The sequence below is a fragment of the Labrus mixtus genome, chromosome 15, assembly GCF_963584025.1.
Source record: "Labrus mixtus chromosome 15, fLabMix1.1, whole genome shotgun sequence".
In the NCBI taxonomy this organism is placed as follows: domain Eukaryota; kingdom Metazoa; phylum Chordata; class Actinopteri; order Labriformes; family Labridae; genus Labrus; species Labrus mixtus.
Genome location: NC_083626.1, coordinates 15,911,270 through 15,932,991, shown reverse-complemented (window position 1 = coordinate 15,932,991; position 21,722 = coordinate 15,911,270). Strand labels below are relative to the sequence as shown.

The window sequence follows — 21,722 nt, the reverse complement described above, 5'->3', positions numbered from 1 at the left end:
AAAAAGTGGTTTCATAATATGTAAACAGCTGGTGCACATTTGATTTCAGAGTTCAGTCACACCTGTCAGTGTCTAAATGTCCTGCACTGTTTAATACTAGTTTAAACTACTAGCTTAAAGCCAATAACTGTTAGCTAACCCCTAGCATAAACGCTTTTAACTTGTGTTTTTAAATAATTTTATCAGGTTTTTTTTTTTTTATCTCAACTGGAATACAAAGTTTGAAGTTTGTTAGAGTTACTTAAATGCCAAACTAAAAAAACTAAAACTACAATAAAACAAAAATAATCCTTAAATGTTTCAACATTAAGACAACAGTCTACTTACTCACGTGACAGACATGGTGTGGAAGAGGCTGCATTCAACAGGCGCACTAGTGTGGCAGTCTGTATTTACATACAGGTTATATTCATATAGGCCTAACAGTGTAAACATTTAGGCCCTACACCTATGAATATTTTCATTTGTTGGTGATAAGTAAGATAACGCCGAAATTAATCCGCAAGAGGATTGATGCAGGGCTTGCTTTTTCTGATTCGATCATGAACAGAGATTAAACGAGACTTGGCTGGATCAAGGCTCACCTGAACAATTTATAACTTTAACTATTACAGTTCTGATATTTTAAATCCACTGCCGCACTGAAACCAAACATATGCCTCCAAAAAGATGTAGTAGCCTACACACAAGTCATGATAGATAAGTCCACTGGGACTGGCTCTGATTCTCTTTCATGAAGAGTTTTTACTGTAAGATGAGACGCACCATCTAGTGGCTGACTTCTTTAAATGCATTTTGTGAGATGAAAGAGCTATGCCTTTATTCTTACACAACACACACATTTATCAATTCTGTCTATGCCTATTATAGGTTCTGTATCGGCTTTAATTATCGGTATTAATTTCAAATAAAGGATACCAGAAAGTTTTAACAATAGCCTATAGCCTGTGTATGTAGCTGTATTTGTATTCAGTTGCTTCCAACATATTGCGAGGGAGGGCCTTACTTAGGCTATTGTATTTTAACAGGACAACGACAAAAAATAAAGGAGTTGACCTGACTGACACTGAATTAAAAAATTGCACTTTTTGTCTTCTAGGTACCAAATAGAAAATGATTTAACCTGATCTCCTGTGATGTTGCAGGCTAAATTGGGAAGGGAGAAGGTGCAGCATATGTCAAACAGAAACCATTCCTGTCGTACAACATTACCTAAACATCAGTATGGTCACGTTCATCACAAGAGTTCATCTTGTTTCGTTTTTGCATATTTCAAATGTGTACTAGAATACAGTAAAACTATTGTTGTTTTATATCTTAATCTAACTAAAAGCTTCTTCTGATATGTCCTGAGCACATATACAGAGCTTAAACAAATTGATTCACAAAAAGCTTGCTTTTTGGCTGTAAATGTGAATTGTATTCATTAACAAGTGCCATGCCTTGTCCTTTGAAATACCCATGGCCCTGGTAATACTGCCCTCTAGTGGCTGTATGCAAGCAAGAACAAGCCCAGATTTCTACTTCCGTTCCATACGAGTCCTATGACTTTTGACCTGGCTAGTTTGATTGTGCCACTTTTATACAGTATTTATTTTCAATTAATTCAATCAATTGGACATTTAATAAATGTAAGAAGATGTGGATAGAACATGCATGTCTTAAAAATAAAAGGTGGGCTGTGTATGAAATGTTCTACTTTAAATTTCACCGATCAGTATGGATCTGACTCCAGCTGCTGAAAATAGGTGTACTGAGAAGTCCTGCAGAGTTGCTGATCGGATGCCAGCACTTAATCTCTACTTTTAAACAGAAGCTTATTGTCAGAAGTTAAGGGGCCTGTTAAGAATAAGAGGGTTTAAGCCCCTTGCCTGTCTCGTGATTTTTCTCTCAGAGGCCGATCTCTCCTTTTACAATAGAATTACTGTTGGTAATGTCAGCTGCATGAGCAGAGCCTTTCTTCCAATTACTCTCACCTTGTCTATGTGAGGGGAGGGTAAGGCTGTAGGTGATGTAAATCATTAACCACAGCTGAAACAAGTCTATTTGAGTCCCTGATTCGCTTTGACAGCCCTTTCCCCCGGTGTTCCAGCACATCACTATGAATTGTGTGTGTCATGATTATAGATGACTTCATCACAGAAAGTAAAAAAGGAAATCTATACTTCCCATTCACTTGTAACCAGCAGAACATAACTGTCCATGTTTATAAGTGCATTGCTTTAGGGTTTGTAGTAAGTCATGCATTCATACTACAAGGTTAAAGCAGCATACTGTAAATAAACTATCTTTGGCAGAGACACTGTTTTCTCATGTTTGCACACAGATGTCCCCAGATACCTGAGACATGCAGTAGACGTCACCTTTGCCGTTGCCAGAATAACTTGTGATAAGGAAAAAAAGTGTCCCTGAGCACCATTAATCCCTCTTTTATCAGTGCATTGTGTGTGTGTGTGTGTGTGTGTGTGTGTGTGTGTGTGTGTAGCAATTACCCACTCTTCATCAAACTGAAAACACTGAAACTTAAGGACTTGGTTGACTTTAAAACCACTCAAATCATGTACAAAGTTAAAAATGATCAGATACCGAACAGTATCCAAAAGTTTTTTCAGCAGAGGGACAAACACAATTGTAAACACAATTGAGTGAGAACAGGCTTTGTTTTTGTTTATAAAGAGGCTCTGAATTAGAGCAGGTTAAAACATCCTATCATCATTATTTGTCTAAGCCTTTAAGACCTGTGTTGTCACCTGGGAATCCCCGATTACAATGCTGTATAACTGTACTAGTTTAACTGGTTTCAAGCATCTATTACTCTCTCAGAGGAATATTTATGTTAAAAAAAAACCAGCAGGAAGGACCAACATGAAACTACACTGTATTACAATGAAGGGTGTTAATTTATGGAACAGCTGCAGTGATGAAATGAAAACATGTAAAACATTAGGACATTTTAAACACATTTTCAAGAATAACATATTTAACAAATATAAAATTGAGCAGTCAATGGGGAAAATTGAATCAATATCAGTTGTAAGGTCTGTACCCTCTACCAATTAATGTGTGTAATACATTATATCTGTTACTTCGTTATCTGTATTATTCAACTTTATTTTTGAAAGCTTAGTCTTGGATTCATTTATTAAGCTAAAAAGATAAAAGGGATAGGACTGGATAAGTTATTTAATTTCATCCTACACCCTTTCGAACATGGACTGGTTAAGGAAAAACAATCGAGCCACTACAGAAAGTATGCTTTGATTGCTGTTTGCAATTGTAACTGTTTGTTTGTAATGTATATTTTATTTTATTTTAAAACATGTTCAAATAAAAACAAATGAAATGAAATTATTCTGAACCTTGATTTCTGCCTTGAAAATGGAGGTATAGGCCTATCAGAGTCAAGCATTTTGCAAGACATTAACAATACTTGTGCTATTTCAACAAAAACTGAACTTTAACAATGAAGGAATTAAGAGGATATCTATTAATTTAACATAAAGTATAGCCTACCACAAGCTAGAAGGCTATCATTAGGGCATTTTTATTCTGCCTAATGATGTGTTTACTAGCATGCATTTTGCTGATAGTCCTACTAAATAACGTTTAGAAGTCAACGCTTGAATTCGTAATTAAATTATGTTACATAAATGATCAGAACAATTATTCTACCACTGTTATACAGTCATCAACACCAGTTCATGTAGCCTTATTTTGTGAAGGTGACAATTACCTGTTTCACATTCACTATAAGTCATACAGGAGCAGAATCCATCCTAAAGACTTATTATCATCGTACTAACAGATCAATATTCAATATCAATTGAATTCAAGATCAATATATACTATTATATGGAAGCCCATTTCCGCCAGTAAAAAAAATAAAAATGAAAATAATAAAGTCTCATAATTTCTTTATGACTTTATATCTCATAATTTCGACTTTATATCTCATTATTTTGACTTATCTCATTATTATAACTTTATATCTCATAATTTCGACTTTATATCTCATAATTTCGACTTTATATCTCATAATTTTGACTTTTTATCTCATTATTATGACTTTATATCTCATTATTTTGACTTTTTATCTCATTATTTTGACTTATCTCATTATTATAACTTTATATCTCGTAATTTCGACTTTATAGCTCATAATTTTGACTTTTTATCTCATTATTATGACTTTATATCTCATTATTATGACTTTATATCTCATAATTTCGACTTTTTATCTCATTATTATGACTTTATTATTTTCATTTTTATTTTTTTAACTGGCGGAAATGGGCTTCCATACTATTCCCTCAGAGATTAATAAAGGATATAAAAAAAATATATATATATATTAACACTCCCACTTTTCCTGTCCCTGTTTTCAGTTTACCAAGGAGTGTGATGTCGGGGGGGGAGGAGTTTGCTTTGGGACCCACCAAACTTTTGCGTGTGCGCGTGTTCCGACGCCACGCCTCTGTAGAGTTTTCCTCCGCGCGTTGATTTCATACCAAACTCTCATACTTGGCATTCCGCCTTTTTTCTGTCAAACACTATTGTTTTAGGTCGAGTAAATACCTACTGTTGAGAAAAGTAAATCTGCCGTAGAAACCAAAGTATAACGAGGGGAGAGCGTGGCTGAAGGAGTCAAGCAGGAGATCCATTGTAAGGTGAGTGCGCTCCCAGATAGTTCTTTGTTGTGTGCTGCAACTTTTATGCTGCTGCAGCTGCTTCGCTTCGTGTGTGCTTGAAGTTTTGGGATATTTGACATTTTTTTTGCATTTTCCCGCGGCTGCTTGCTGATTCAGGGCTTCGTGTATTTAACAATGGTTTCTTTTTACATTCACTCCGTCTTCTGTTGTAATTACCATTACTTTTTTTTTGTTGTCGTCCCTCCGTCTTAGTTTGGATTTTGTTGGGGGTATTATTAGCCCTCAAGCTAACCTAGCATGCCAGCTACAGTGTGTTATCAGTGGCTCGTCTTGTTCACTCACGGAAATAAAAGAAAGTAAACACATTCCCTACACTTGGGAAGTTTTTGTAACGTGATTTAACACCCACATTCGCACAGTTACATAAAGTTTTGTTTCCACTTTGGACAATGGCAAAGATTGCTAACTCCCAGCTGACTAGACTGCTTTACAACAGATGATCGAGATTGTAGTTTTCCCTCTTTACGTTTCATGCTAGCAGATGGGATTCATTTCTTTCTCATTGTGAAAGTGTCACCAACGCGTGAGACTGGTCTTACTGGTTGAACAGAAGACAGATATCGCATTTAGTCTGTGACACAACTTCCCTGAGTGAATTATCGATTTGGTATATGGAGGGACATTGAAGGATACAAAGTTGAATCAAGCACTTAAAGCCCTTCTAAAATACACAAAGCTCTGTAGTAGTAGTAGTAGTAGTAGAAGAAGAATTAGTAGTTATCTTATGTGGCAAAGGGAAGTACTGTGATGAAATCTTGCCTGGTTAATTATAATGCCAGTGCTGCTCCTGTTGAAGCAGAAGGGAGCCTGTAATGTGCATGTGTTTGCTGAGCTCATAGCTTTATTTAGCTCAATGCTCTACTGGCTCCTCGCTGCACTAAACACCTGACCTTAAGGCCTCTGGGAGCTAAATTGAAACTCCTGCCTGCAGTGCATAATGGTCTAACTTTGCATCACCACTATGGGAAATCACAAAACTGAGACCACAGTGGTCTAAGTAACACGAGTTCCCAAATCTTAGCTGTAGTGACAGTCTTGATAAACACTTTGTGTAAAATGAAGGTGGAGGTAATTTAATGTATATATTATTAGGCCGTCAGTGGATCTGCTGTTCTGATCTGTAATCAATTGAAATGTTCTTAAAATCTTCTGCCATCATTTTAAACATGGCAAAATATTAGACACACCTCAATATAATGTGGTTGATTTCAAACCAGTGCAAACCAAAACCCAAATAATACATGTATTGTTTTTTTTATTTATTTGGCTCTCATGGTCAATACAATGGAACATTATAATCTTTAAGTATACATACATGGTTTAGGATACACACCATACAAAAAGCCAGCTTGATATAAAACAACGCCTGCTCTACGATCTGTAAGCCGGACTATAGCCTGAAAGACGAGTATGTTGTCGTCAACATGCTTCATATCAACAGTTGAGTCTGTTGCTTTTAGTAATCGGTAAAATACCTACACCCTGTCTATTCTGCCACAGCAGATCATCGTAACTGTAACTAGTAACTAATTTTCAGTAACATGCCAAACACTGTTGTTAATAACAAAAAAAAATCACAACTTCTACATTGAAGTTATGGTAATAACGTAATACTGCCAAAGAGGCCTGCTCATCTTCCCTGATACTTAGCAGACCTTTCCACTTTCAGTCCTTCCTTCCATAGCAAGGGAACAGCTAGTTTCTATACATTGTGTCACCCGAATTTGTTCCGGCTCAAAAATGCTAACTAGCTTTTGCAGCTCAGGTGAAGTGCTGTAAATAATGGTTGTCGTAAGGTTGCGTAAAAACAGGTTTGTTCACTTTATTCACTCACTGCAGCGAATACAAAACTCTTTCAGTGTACCTCCAGGTTTGGAACCTCTGTTATTTAGTATTTAGTAGCATTACCCATGTTTGGCTCAATAGTTCCCAAGGCAGGGGCGCCTGTGGCCGAGTGGTTGCGGTAGTTTGCGCCGGCCAATGTAAAGAGGCTGTAGTCCACGAAGCAGGCAGCCTTGGTTTGAATCCAACCTGTGGCTACCTTCCCGCATGTCATTCTCCACTCTCTCCCTCTCCTGGATTTCCAACTCTATCCACTGTCTTGTCTCTCAAATAAGGGACCAAAAAAAGGCGCAGGCATAAATCTTTAAAAAGGCCCAGGATAGGTTTAGCTGATATGGTAAACACAAATAACATAAGTTGTAAGTGTGGGAACTGTGTGTTTCTTAACTAGTGAAAGGCCAAGTTGCTCTCCAGGACCCACGATAGAACATGAAGGGTTGAAGTTCATGACATTCGTAAGAATATTAACTTTTTCTCAAAATATTACTAACTCCATCTCCTGCGTTTGAATATAAAAATGTTCTTTTAGGCTTTGCTCTTTCCTAACCATCTCACCAGGGTCTGTCTGATCACTATGGCAACAGCACAGTCCCTTCAGCAGAGATTGAGAGTGGGAAGGCCCTATGCAGAGTGTGTCCAATAAGCCCACCACAGCAGGGGAAGCTGTGCGACCACACTGATCCTCTGTGGTTTTTCTGTGGCTGGGGCCATGTTAGCCACACTCTGGAAAACATTACACTCCAGGCAGCTTTTATGTTGCATATGTGTGCCTGTGTTTGAGGAGACTTGGAGCATCCTCAACAATAACAAAAGAATTTGTAATTTCCTCATTCAGGAAAAAACTGCAGGCTTCTGGGAACTTCATATGGCTCAAGTTTAACAATTTAACTAGTTTCTATTGGATGAGTAACATATGGGACTTACTAACTGGTCTCAACATTACTCACGATGGTCAACTGTCTGAAACCATCTTTCATGCACTAGTGTAAGCCAAACAGCAAAACCAGCTGGTAGTTTCTTAAGTGACCTTGATCAGTTATAGATTTACAAGCTCTTAATGTTTTGACATCTTTCTTGTCAGGTCTTTAACCCTGAATACCCATGGCTATAAATACCCCCTGTACCAGAGGAAACCGAAAACAACTTCAGATGAATCTGATCCCGCTCTTGGTGAAGTGTGGAGACATTTTGAGTTTAAGAAATCTGTCACCTTCCTCAGCAGGCCCAGAGTTAGTCTCTATCCTGTCCCTCCTTCATAATATGCCAGATTTGTATTTCCTTGGCATGCCTGTTGTTGGGTGTCATAAATGAAAGTCACGCAAAATTTGTCTTGCGTTCATAAGCATGTACGTGCTAAGGAAAGTAGAAGGATTCAGTAATATTTTCTTGTTTCTGGAAAATCTGACCCTCATCTAAAGCCAATGGCTGCAACAAATGATTGAGTTATTAATGCTATTTTCAAAATCTAACAATAGTTTTCTCTATTGTTGATGTTTGATAATTGCACACAGACTTAGCTATACAATGTAACTATGACTATATAAACAAAGACTCTGCTAGTAATTTGGAGAAATGAAATCAGACCGTTTTTAAAAGGTAAAAAACAAAATGGTTTAGCGCTGAATTACTTTCCCCTTCAAAGTGTAAAATCGCCAGAAAAATGGATGTCAGGCCCTGGCCTTTTCTTTATTGCACACAACTACACACTTGCTGGTAAGCGTTTTTAGATTGTTGCTTTAATGTATGATTCTATAGCAGTTGTTGCATTTATTTCTTAAACACCGCTGATTGTGGCACCTTTCTCGTCTAAGTTAATCAGCTGTAAAAACAAATACTCCAATCTGCCGCCACATTGTGGTGCACATTTCATTTTAATGCTTTTATAATGTGGAAGAAAAACTGAGTTCAGGCCAAGCCTTGCCTTGGATAGATGTTACCTTGATGATTAATGATTTGTATACTACAAGTAGCAGTAACCAGTCAAAGGAATTTTTAAATGCGACTTAAATCTAGCAATTTGATTTGTGTTGCTTTCTATCTTTAGGGCCTATTGTTTAACCAATGTTTACAGCTCTATCCTGATCATCAGAGTTCACTTCTCTAGTCCTTAAAGCACGTTCACTGTTTTTTTAATCGGATATCTGCCTGTGTTCTCGTTGTACACTGCATGATGTATCAGAACTGACATATTGACTAGCAAGACTACCCAAGAGGTGAGGGTGTTGTGATTTTCTTAAAGTTGTCTTGTCCTGTGTACTCCAGGTGTGTTGTGGCAGGAGCCGTCATCATTGCTTCGGAGTGGAGTTGCCGTGGCAGCCCTGATGGGGCGCAGGAGGATAGTGGCGATGGAGAAGCGATGGGAGATGGACCGGACCGTGGATTGGACGGGGACCCAGAGGGAGTGTGGAGTCCAGACATTGAGCAGAGCTTTCAAGAAGCTCTGGCCATCTATCCTCCCTGCGGCAGGAGGAAGATCATACTTTCAGATGAGGGGAAGATGTACGGTGAGGAAGAGAAGATTTCTGTCCCAACATGAGGATTTTCATCTATCCTATCCACCATTTCCTTCCATTAGTATATTTCTCGTATGATAATCTAAAGCCCTTGTTTAGAAGTGAAGCCTTGAGCTTGCAGGAATAACCAGGTTTACAGCATGAAGCTTTTTTTATTGTGATGTCTGGCTCTCTTTTGAATAACTATACATATCAATCATTCCAGCAGTATCATTAGGTAATCTACAGTACGCTAAGATACTTTCAATTGTAAACAAAACATTGTGTCTACATAAACATGGTGTATTTAGTTTCAATTCTGGATAAATGCTTCAGTTTACTTTTTTGAATTATAATTGTTAAACCTGTGTTAGTCCTGAGTCTTGTCTACAAGCAATACAGTGACACTTTCTGACAGTTCAAAGCAAACTTCGGAGCCTGGTGGGTTATTGATCAGTCTTGTGAAGACCTCTTAGTTTGTGTCCAGCTGATTTGCTTGCATGTATTTTGGGAGAGGGCTTTTTAGCTGTGAGGTCAAAGGGCAGCCAGCACCGATGCAGTCAAAGGATAGAGCAGTTAGATATTTCAGGTCAGGTTGAGGTGAGCATATGAAGTTGTTCCATTGTTGATTTTCCTGAGCACTAACAACTTTACGCTCATTGGTATCTTGGACTTAACTGCACATGTATTTGTCTCCTTTTGTTAATATCTGGAAAAGATGCAGCCTGTGTGCAGAGCTTTGATGTTTGTTGACCATTTCTTTCCCCCGTATTCACGTCTTTGGCTGGCTTCCAACATTCCTAACATTTTTCTTCCTGAGTGAGCTGGCATTCCTGCTTGCAGCAGTGTCATTCATGTGTGAGTGTGTGTTGTGGGGGATACAGGAAATGTGATCCGATGCTACAGAAAGGGAACGTTTGTTTTATCATTGAGGCCTTTTAGTCCTTTTGTGTGGGTGTGACCCACTGTGTTGGAACAGTATAAATTCTTCTCATTAAACAACTGCTAAGACCACGGATAGATTGTGTTTAAATTCAAAGTAAAATCCCACAATCCACATGTGAGTATTTTACTTCTGCTACAATAGGTTAATAGTAATGAAGCTCCAGTCTCTATGCTGTCTTTGACCTCAGTCATACGCTACTACCATGATGTCACCCTGGATGGTGTCAAGCTTTCTTAAGTATTCCCAAATAAGGATGATCAGCAGACAGGTCACTTGCTCTTGCACTCAAGAGGTGACACAGAAAAAAACAGGCTACTTGTTTTAATGACATTTGAGGGAAGGGCAAGTAATATGTACTAATCTGTTTAGACTGCTATAGAGTTGTTGTTTTTTTAATATTAGTTATTTTTGATTCTACATGTGAAGAAATTAGCATTTGTTTGCATTTTTGAATCAATTATTTTTCCATTACACAAATACGTAGGGGGATCTAAATTCCATCAACATTTCATATTGCTTGCAAATAAGGCACCTTAAATGAAGAAAATTACATGAGAATTTTATGGAACAGTCTTAACAAAAACTATCCTTTTATCATTTTAATTAATAGATGGCCTGGGTTAATATAGTGATACTATCATCTGGTGGGAATTTCTTGCTATATCTGTTTATTAATCTTTATTTCTTTGACACTGCCGCCCCGTATGAAGTCCAACTCTGTCTCTCTCTTTTCAGCATTATTCAAAATTATATTATAATGGGGGGGTGCGCCTTTTGTTCTCTTGTTATAGAGTATACGACGCAGCACAGCTAATGGGACATGGGTTGATTTGGCTGTTGGTGGAGTAGCATTAGACTGCAGGAAAGCACATGTGTCCTGTTTAGGGAATTGGAGAAGACTGCTGGGTCTGACTCAGCCCCTTCTGCTGATTTTGGGGAATTCTGTTTTCTGGTAAATCCAAGGAGCCAATGTGACTCAGCCTGATGTGACCTAAGCCCCTGCCGCATCACACCACTTCCCAGAAACAAAGATGGTGATGATGATGTTAGCACATGTTTATAAATCATCACTTGTAACATTTACAAACAAACTGGTTTGGAGCTGGGGGGGTTCAGAAAAATAGTGCTGAGCAAGCAGTCTGTAGTGACCACACTTTATAAGTCTATTAACTAAAGATCACTTTGGTGATCTACCATCAATCAATGTCCGATCTGACTAAAGAAACACTTCTCTTAATGATAATATCATACAGTCACTGTAAAATAAAGTGAAAGCTTGTCCATAATGTAATTTCTCGTACAGGGATGCAGTAGATCATGTGTGGGGTCTCACAGTTTTGTCCTAGTAGTGTGTTGCGTGTGCAACGAGATGGCCAACTCAACACACCACACACTAACAGATTCATTCACCAACAGTCTCGACTCTCAAAACTTGTAATCTCGCAGGTCAAACATGACCTTAGAGTAAAACAAACACGGCAGATGTCGAGCTGCAAGAATTGATGGTGTTATGTTATGATGGTCAAGCTAAATGTAGCAACCTGTTAGCTACCTTGTACATCCATTGCAGCAACAATTTGGGTCCAACTCCTTTCCTTGTTAGTTTGATTGTGGTTTGTTCTACAGGACACGTTGTTTAAACACTTGTGTTGTTGCCACATATCCAAGAAGTTGGTCCACCATTTCTGACTTACACCGAACTATATGCTTTACGTTTTCTGTCATTGCCATGGCTGTGTTTGTTGTGCTTCCTGCTTCAGACAGCTTGCTTCCTGATTGGCTATATTGTTCCATTCCACGTGACAGTCAACAGAGTGCTTGCTCGGCCATCCTCAGTGTTCTCCCCTATACAACAGGATAATCTTCCGAGCAGATCAGGGAGGGTAAAATCAGTCTTAAGACACCTCACACCACAGGAAAATCTGGCACAATAATCTCTAGAACAATCATGTAACTGACCTTTACTGACTTTAGTCTGAAGGGGGGAATCAGGACCAATATCATCCCGATTATCTTGTAGTGTGTACCCGATTTAAGAACAAAATCTTAGAACACTCAAGATCATTCTTCAGTGCATTTGAGTGCTGATGTGTTCTGTGAAAAATCAAATGTAGTTTTATGTTTCTTAATTGAGCACTTTATATTATTAGAGAACATGTATATCAGCATCATTTAAATTAAGTCCATTTTTAATTCAACCATGCAGTGTTTGATCTTAACTGCAACATGTACAGCACTCAGGTAAGATTTTTTTTAAATAAAACCCTTCTTCTCAACATTAAAAACCTACCTCCACACACAGGTATTCATATAACAGATCTGTCACATGTCGTCACTTTCAAGCATCAGCTTTCAGAATCAATGCAGGCTTCAGTCGTATTCATTTTTGAAATAATGAGATTACCAGTGTCTTTCACAGATTTAACTATTTGCCTAAATCTGATGTGCGTCCTTTACTGATATCTGTCTGAACTAATCATATAATCTGATGAATGGTGTCTCAAGCATTTTGTGTCCAGTACTGAGGCTACTGAATATCATGTAATCAAATCAGCCTATTCAGGTTTAATATTGAGCAGCACTACATTCACGACTACAGAACCACACTCAAACACCAAGGCAGGGCAGTCTGACATTTATTCATTCAACTTCAAGTATCATTGTTAGTTTGTTTTTTCTAAAGAACTGGCTGTCATCATGGTATTTGACAGTTTTCTTGTTAACAGTAGTGATGTAGTCAAGACCAGAGTGCCCCGAGACCGAGTCAGGACCAGGCCAGGGGGAGACTGAGACAAGACCAAGACCATAAATATCACTTAAAATTCATCCTCTTCTGTGCAGGGGGCGTGTCACTCACTTAGACCAACGGGAAGGTTGTGGCCGTAACCAGGGGATACAAATCAAATGATGAATGGATTGAAGTTATTCGTCTCTTTTAGAAAAGGGCGTTTTCCTTTAATCAGATTAATGACGTGTAAGAATAGCCTATCAGTGGTGGTATTGATTCCGAGACCAAGACCTTCAAAACGTGGACTTGAGAACAAGACCGATTTGGAGGACTATAACACTATTTAACAGTTTGTTCATGGTAAAAAATCACCAGGAATTTGCTCACAATTGGTCGAGATTTGAACACTCAAAGAAGTATTACATCACTGTTTGCCTAAAGATTTAATATTATCATTATTATTATTTAAAAGATAACTTAGTGGCTAGTCAAGTTAGAGTAGAAGCAGTGTGTTTTTTGTTATTCAGAAGTATTTAAGAAAACCTTTCATCTTTCAGCCTTATCTTCCCCCGAATGTGGAGTCATGGATAAATAAGTCAAGTCAATGTTCATTTTATAGACACATTTAAAACAACCTCACTTGACCAAAGCACTGTACATATAAAACAAGCAGAACTGGGTAGAGCTTTAAAAAAAAAAAAAAAAATTGCCCTGTTATTAACTATAAAAGGACTATGAAAAGCTGCAACTCCGTATGCATTTTTGGTCGAGTGCATGCACAATCAATCACTGGGACTGAATCTAAATGTTAAATAATAATAATAACCATATTGATTATTTTGCTCAAAAGGTTTTTTCCCCACAGCCACTCCTTTTCAAATGAAAGAGCATGAGAAAACTAGTTTACATACCTGTTATTGTCACAGAATTTGCAACAACCCACATTGTCAATAAATCTAAGTCACTTCACTGTGCTGCTCTTAATCTTTGACTTTCTCAATTTTAGGTCGGAATGAGCTGATAGCACGCTACATCAAGCTAAGAACAGGGAAGACGCGCACACGGAAACAGGTATGTATAAACTATGACGTCTACATGATTTTTAAGTAAAAAGGATTTGCTCACTTACATTTACTTTGTTAGATTGATGAATAATGGACTATGGTCATTCAAAATAACAAAATGGTTCTGTGAATGTATGTTTTTTTTTCATGGGATGACTTTGGCCCAATAGGTGTCTAGTCACATTCAGGTTCTGGCACGTAAGAGGGTACGAGAATACCAGACAAGCATCAAGGTGGGTGCCCACTCCGTTATCACTCCCTTCTCTCTAGTCACATCCCCTCTTCTTTTCCTTTCCTATCCCTTTTTCCTCCCATCCTCTTTCCTTCATCCTGTCTTTCGTCAGGTCTCTAGTCACCTGCAAGTTTTGGCCAAGAGAAAGTCACGTGACATTCAGTCTAAGCTCAAGGTACATGTGCTGATGTACTTGCTTTACAATGCTAGCTGCTTCACTCTGCATGTGGCCCAAGTATGCTTGTCAGTTCAAACACCAGATGTGATGAATGTGATGCTTTTATAAGGTCTTTGTAGATATAATAATATATATATATAATGCATGACAGTGGCTGGCAGTAATGTTGACCTAGTATTAATCATTCAATAAATGTTTGATTGTACGGTACAAAATAACAACAAAGTCACCTCCCAACACTTCACACATAGAGCAGGTCTGTATCATACTCTTAACAAACATTAAACAGAAAAATTCCACTATAACTCTAGGTAATGGCAGTCTGGAACCTAGAACAGAACCACATTGATAAGTGGATCAGCATCTGCCTTGACTGCTCAGAGAGTGGGAGGGATAGATGAAAAGACAGAAAGCAACAAGATACATCAGTGATAGAAACGGGTTCTGATCTCATCTTTAAATATGATGGAACAATGAAGTTTGTTACTTTTTTTAAAATAGTAGATGGCTTAATGAAAGTGATGCCTGAAAACTACTATACTATTTTTGGAGACTTACTCCAATCAAGCCTGAGTGCTGATTGTTCTAGAGGGGTAAAAAGTCAATATACGCTCTTTAATATGTGATGGTTCCTGTCAATGCTGGGCTTCATAGAAGAGAATCAATCTTGATTTATTTTTAACTGCAGCATTTTAGCCATGAGTTAGAAACCTGTAGGGGCAGCCGAAAGAAAAAAATATTCAGTCAAACAAACAATTTTTAAAAAAAAGCTGAAAAGCTCGTTAATCTTTGTCAGAGTATTAGCATGATTTTAACAACGTAATGTAGCTGGAAACACGATAGTTGCGATATCTGTTTTACATAGGAGTGGATGGACATGTACTGATCAAAGATAACCTCTCCTAGTTTACTCACAGTGTTTCATAAGCATGGTTATGCTACTTAGCATTCCTTCATCAGAAGATATTGTCTTAATTAATTGTTAAGAGGAAAAAACAAGAAGTTCAGTTTATCTGACCTAAGCAGCAGAAGAATGCGGGTCATCCAGGACTTTAGGTCACTAGGGCATATTTGTAACTGATTGATTTCATATCATTGATAAGTACCACTGTGAGTCATCTGCTTAACATCGAGACTGCGGGCGTACACCTGTACGTGAGGTGGAAAGGATTGGTCTTGGGGATCTCTGTTACTAACTTTGGCATGCATGAGCATTCATTGTTTACATTTACAAGAGGTTCAAGAGGCATGTGGCGTTTGACAGATAGGTGCATACTGTAATCTTTGTTGACCTAAGCATGTGCTATGTGGCTATAGTAATTGATATGAATGCATGCATACACACACATATAACAGGATCATTGAATGCACCCCTCCATGAACATATGGAAAATTTCAGGTTTTCTCTTTTAAATCATTTCTGTTTTTCAACGTTCTTGCTCTAAGACACTTCCCTCAGTCCTTTAAATCTTTTCTGTTTAAGGTGTTTTCATGTGGTTTTAACATGCCTTGTAATAAAGTTTCCTTCTGATATAATTGTATGTCAAAGACAGAGGTTGTCTTGACACCACATTTAGACAGTGCAGATTTGTCATATTTCCAGGCCAGTATATATTCTGGATAAACATCAGTACAGGTTAAGTGAATGTTGCTGTCATTGTTGTTTCAGGATGTAGTCAGAGTAAGCCAAGTGTTTTCCCTCATTACCCTAACAGTAAATCATTGACCTGCTTTCATTTTGAATGTATTGAAGGTAATTAATAATGTGTCTTCTCTACCATAGGCCATGAACTTGGTAAGTTTTGGTTAATCAACTACAGTTTTCTGCTTCAGGCTTTGTGCTTTGTGGTTGGCATCACATTACTGCTATTCCACAATGCAGTTCCACTGCCAGACTTGAACAATCCTGCTCATTACTCTTTTTTTATAGTGGCTTTAGTTGAATACTGGTGATGGCTCCTGTTAGCTCTGTTAGCCTGCTAGCTTGGTGTGCCTCCTGCTTTGGCATCCCCCTTTATCTGCTTTGCCCTCTATGCTGTCTTCCCTCATAGTCACTGCATCATGCTGAAATACTGTATAATATGTTGGCTGGCTTGCTGTCTAAACTGGCCTTGGAGGTTGGCTGACTCTTGAATATTAACCTAGATTTTACTATATTTTTCTTTGTTTTAAGATAGAGCATTTTCATGGTGAATTTCTCTGTCTTATCAGGACCAAGTATCCAAAGACAAGGCTCTGCAGACAGTAGCCAACCTCTCATCTGCTCAGATTGTGTCTGCTAGTGTGATGAAAGCCCAGACTCCGTTTCCTCCACCAGTTAGAGTGAGACACACACAAAAACACCCACACATCTGTTCTTTTCTCCCCTGTGTGGCGATGTCTGAGTATGACAATCTGAACTGCTTCCCTTCTTTCCTTTTTCCTAGTTTTGGCCCGGCCCTTTGCCAGGACAGCCTGGACATTCTCAGGAGTAAGTATCAATGGTTATATGTTTGTTTAAATTTAAGTCGTATGCTTCAACTGGTAAAGTTGCTGATTATTGGTTCCTACTCTTCCTATTTACAGCATCAAGCCCTTCGCACAGCCGCCTTTCACTACAATACCAGCCCCTGTCCCTGCCCCTATCAGTATGTATGAACACCATTTTGAGTATCTTTTATTGGTTATGCGTCATTAATTATGTTCTAAATGTTTGGCAGGTTACGAGGCCCTGCCTCCCCCACGCCCTGCAGCAATAGCGGCGCCTGTATGGCAAGACAGAACCATTGCCTCTGCAAAACTCCGGCTACTGGAGTTCTCAGCTTTTATGGAGAGACAGAGAGACCGGGAAACGGTAAAGAAATCTAGACATCTCAACAGCATGTGAAACAACATTTTATGTTGTCAAATTTTCATCACTTTTCCTTCCTTCTTACAGTATAAACACCTTTTTGTACACATCGGCCCATCGAATCCAGGCTACAATGACCCTGTGTTGGAGTCCATAGATGTGAGACAGATTTATGACAAGTTCTCTGAGAAAAAAGGAGGCCTGAAGGAGCTGTATGAGAAAGGGCCACACAACGCTTTCTTCCTCGTTAAGTTCTGGGTCAGTAAACATTACCAGTGTTCTTATTGTTTGGGAATTTTTGTAACATGTGGAGTTTATCTGTCTTTGGTACTGGCTAGTGGTTACCTCATTATTTTCCTTTAATTCTTTCAACACACACTTTCTCATCGTCAACCATTGTGTCTTGTGTTTTAGGCGGACCTGAGTAGTGACATTGAGGAAGGTTCTGGCGTGTTCTACGGAGTGAGCAGCCAGTACAGTGGAAGTGAAAACATCACCATAAGTGTCTCAACAAAGGTCTGCTCCTTTGGCAAACAGGTGGTAGAGAAGGTTGAGGTAAGAATCATTTTTTAGGTGCTTAAAAGGTTTCACCTCTGTATTTTGTATATATGGCTAAATTTTGATGTTAATGTTTGGTTAACCCCTTTTCAGACTGAATATGCACATTTGGAAGGAGGAAAGTATATGTTCCGCATCCATCGCTCCCCCATGTGTGAATATATGATCAACTTCATCCACAAACTCAAACACCTGCCTGAGAATTACATGATGAACAGTGTACTGGAGAATTTCACCATCCTACAGGTATGTGTGCCTCTGTGTGCACTCCCATGCACTTTTATCATTTCCCACTGTTCTGTTTCTTGACTGTTGTCATTTTGTATGATTTGATTTTTGAAACCTTATTTCCAAATGTTGACGTCTTCTCTCTCCTCTTGCTAGGTGGTGTCTAACAGAGAAACTCAGGAGACTCTACTGTGCATCGCCTTTGTCTTTGAAGTGTCCACTAGTGAACACGGAGCACAGTACCACGTGTACCGACTAGTTAACGACTAGCAGCACTTGACGTGCATGCAGAGACTCTCCAAAAACTTCTTTTTTTACAGCATGAACACTATTTTAAGCTCAAACACACAGAATCCTTACGTTTCTACTATAAACACATATTTGTTTTCACAGACCAACAGTCACACTGTAGTCACACCTTATTGGAAGTGTATGCCTTTCCATCACTATTTTGAACCGCCCCATGACTTAAACATTTTAAACCTATCTACATAGATTTTGATCATGAAGCAGTATTATTGCTGCTGCGCACAGTCTCAGTGTCCACAGGGGCAACATGTCAGCTGCAACACTGCTGGGGAGCAAGAGCTTCAAGCCTGTTCACTTTACATTAAATTTGCCATTATTACCTTAAATAATCACAGGGTGTGACCTGTTTCATACAAATTGTATTGTATATTTGGTTAGGAAAGAAACCTGAAACAGAGGCACTTTTGAGTATGTTTATTTCTTGGACATATTCTACAGGTTAAGACGTATAAACAGCACTAACAGGTGTAATAATGCTGTTAATCTGTCTATTGGACTAACCGCACGTGATTATATTTTTTAAACCTAGAACTGCACACAGCTTGTCGATAGGTGTTGATAAAGTTAGGTGATATCTCCAATAGAAGTATGTTTTAGAAAGGGACTTAAGAAATTGCTGACTCAGTTGATTGGATTTTCTTTGACAGATTGTCTTAAGAGTCTTAAAGACTCGGACAACAAATGCTTGGTCTGCTGTAGTTTTCAGTCTGACACTTTGAACAGACAAAGACCTCTACCAGAGGATCTCAATTTAATGTTGAAGTCCGTAATGGTACTCCAGATGTGTGGCGTAGCAACAGTGTGTGATGGAGCTCAAATTAAGTTCACTGACACAAGTCTAAAGTAGTAACCAGCAAAATGGCTAAATTTAATGTACTCAAGTGAATCTGTCTACTTCCATCTTTTATAATGGAAATGCAGCTGTTTACAAAAAAACAAGAAAAGTTATGTTTTTACAAGCATATGCATTTAAGTCATAGGTGTGACTAATGTGAGACGAGTTTGAAGATAGGTTGGCAAACAAATCAATCAGTGTTAATGTAACTCTCTCTTTTACACTTTGTAGCATCTCTGTTAGCTATGAATTGAATGAGCCAATAATGGCGTATCCTCTTTCACTGCTTACTGTGCTATCACGATGTCCAGCTGCTCTAATCTCAGCTCCTTGTGATCACATGACAGAACATACGAGTGTGCCTCTATTAGGGAATGTAATGCACTACATGTAAAGACGTTAAAGCCGTATTTATGTTTAATACACTACGTCAGAGTGTTAAAAAAAAAAAAAAAAGATCCATTATTTGGGTGCAGTTGCTGTTTTTAAAGGGTTTCAGTGGTACAGAGCGTGGAGGGAAAGATCCAAATCTCAAGGAGGTGTTTATTAATTCGGCTCACTTGTATTTAGAAACAAAAATGGTCCACAACCTGATTCAGTTTACACTTGGGTCTCAGCAGCATATTGAATGAAAGAATGATCTTTACTGTTCATCAACACAATACTGTTATTACTGTGTGGGCTTGCTGCAGTATTTCTACCTCCACGTGAGCTGGGATAAGAATGTGCTTTGGCTCATAAAGCCTTAACCTTTGGAGCACTGATGTATAGGATGTGTACACTACACTTGTGATGGTACTGTTTATAAGCCAAAACAAGTTAAATGGATTCATTTTTTTTGTAAAGATTGACAATTATTTTGTATTTTCACCACAGCTAGAAGTGTTACTCTAAATGTCACACATGATAGTGTTTCTGTTTTTATCATTTTAGTATGCTAAATAATGTATGGTACGGATTACACTACGGTCGCCCACAGTGCACTGGGGGACATTTTCGCCTGATAACACTAGCAAATTATCCAGCTTACTCTTTTTTTTTCTCTCTATTGTTCTTTGTAATGATTGTGCATACTGATACACATGTCTGCCAGTGTGTCGTTTTTTTATAGAAATTTTTATTCGACTATTACACCTTCTTCTGGCAGGATTATGTTAAACCACGTAGAAGGTGACAATGATTGATGTAAACCAAGCACCAGCTGGTAGAATTTAAATAATATTCACTGTGTGGTCTGACAAGATTTGTATTCTTTTTTTTTTGTCTTTGTATCCTGGATGGCGGTGTCTCATCACTCCTTTGGTCAAGTATACTCAGTGGATTAAATCTGTGCCTTTATGCTGTACCAATAAAATCACATGGTGTTTGCAGAAACACGGCGCCTTTAGACTTTTCATAGTAACACTTTGACAGCTCCACAAAGAGGAGATCACCGTCTAAAAAAAACAACAACTTATTACCACCACATTTTCCCAGACCAAAATTGACAGACTTGAGTTTAAGGTTGTCAGGTAAAAAATAGTTCATGATGAGTATTGTACGAAGACTGTCCAGGATTAATTATATTTTTGATCTAGTTGAGCTTTTTTAACAGGTCCTATGTAGAAGAAGCAACACTTGCCCAATTTGTTAGTAAAAATATATCTTTTAATTGTCACTATAGCACCACTATTAATATAAAACCCTAGTCCTGATAGGATTTCAACAGCTGACATGTTGCCATGTCCTACCTTGCAAAAATAAATTACTTAATTTTCCATTTAAGTGCCTGTTTACTCTCAGAATTAACACTCCAGTGGGTCAACTTTTCCATAGTGTTACATCCACTTGTCAGTTTAATTAACTTTTTATGTTGAATATAAGTTATAAACACTTGCCTCATTTCTCATAGTCTGCAGTTCTCATTTCACCTGCTAGGTGGTGCTGTCACCTCAGTTTTACAGTTAAAGTGTATCTGAGTTCTGAGAGGTGAGTGACATCAAAAGCGCCGTCATGTTTAAGCTCTGCCCTTCTTTTCATACATAATACAGGCGTCCAATCAGTATGCTCCTTTCTTAGTCACACACACACACATACCATATAGTTACATTACTACATACCATGCTGTGTAGTTGTAAAATCTCTCACTATCAAATTACACAGATCAGTTGACATCTGATTAGAGTTTGGAAGAAGTCACTGGTATAGGCGGTACATTGACATAAAAATTCTGTTTTAGGTTTAAGCATGTTTGTGTCAACCTCTACTACGGTATACGCTCTGTATACCCTATATATACTATACTGTGTAGCTTCTCTGGCAAAGGTTTACATTTATCAACAGGGCTTGTCCTTGTCAATCCAGATTACATTAAGTGTTTGTCCTTCCACTACTTTAATATTCAATCATGTTCCTCCAATACAGTAACCATACATTGTGCTAATGAAACTTCAAACTCATCTTTTATGAGATATATTGTTTGTGGGAGATATTTTGGCAACCATCCAAGGCACACACAGCAAGATGTAAGCGATAAGAGTGCTTTTCCTGATGTGTGACTTCACATACTTTCTGTAAGTTCTAATATGTTGGTTACAGTGTTCGCTCTCTGTGCCTTCTGCTTGAAACTTTGAGGTGTTTTTTCAGCACTGACAACTCAAAGTGTTGAGTGTTCACAGGTAATTTACATCAGTAGAAAAATGTTTTAACCTTTTAAGAACTATTGGATATTACTTTGTATGTAACTTTATCTAGGTTAAGAGTATCTGTCTGCTCACCAACACCATGCTGGC

General features: G+C 38.2%; 1 protein-coding gene across 6 annotated transcripts; it reads left to right on the top strand.

Annotated features, from left to right (window-relative positions):
• Window positions 1-4,530: 4,530 nt before the first annotated feature.
• tead3a (TEA domain family member 3 a) lies at window positions 4,531-20,325 on the top strand. Of its 6 annotated transcripts, XM_061056757.1 has the most exons (14): window positions 4,531-4,667; window positions 8,814-9,055; window positions 13,724-13,788; window positions 13,952-14,014; window positions 14,126-14,188; window positions 15,975-15,986; window positions 16,403-16,513; window positions 16,618-16,661; window positions 16,757-16,818; window positions 16,891-17,024; window positions 17,109-17,279; window positions 17,436-17,576; window positions 17,673-17,825; window positions 17,964-20,325. In XM_061056757.1, exons 2-14 carry the CDS (start codon window positions 8,908-8,910, stop codon window positions 18,075-18,077), a joined length of 1,281 nt encoding a protein of 426 aa, XP_060912740.1. In that variant the 5' UTR covers window positions 4,531-4,667; window positions 8,814-8,907; the 3' UTR covers window positions 18,078-20,325. The 6 variants fall into 6 exon arrangements, with proteins under 6 accessions (XP_060912740.1, XP_060912742.1, XP_060912743.1 ...); XM_061056759.1 differs by lacking the exon at window positions 13,952-14,014; XM_061056760.1 differs by lacking the exon at window positions 14,126-14,188.
• The last annotated feature ends 1,397 nt before the right edge of the window (window positions 20,326-21,722 follow it).

What these genes read in the sequence shown, in the direction of transcription:
- tead3a (XM_061056757.1), top strand. Translation starts at nt 8,908, where the DNA reads ATGGGAGATGGACCGGACCGTGGATTGGACGGGGACCCAGAGGGAGTG. An exon ending in CAGCCTGGACATTCTCAGGA is followed by an intron (nt 16,662 to 16,756) that starts GTAAGTATCAAT and finishes TCCTATTTACAG; the next exon opens with CATCAAGCCCTTCGCACAGC. An exon ending in CCCTGTCCCTGCCCCTATCA is followed by an intron (nt 16,819 to 16,890) that starts GTATGTATGAAC and finishes AATGTTTGGCAG; the next exon opens with GTTACGAGGCCCTGCCTCCC.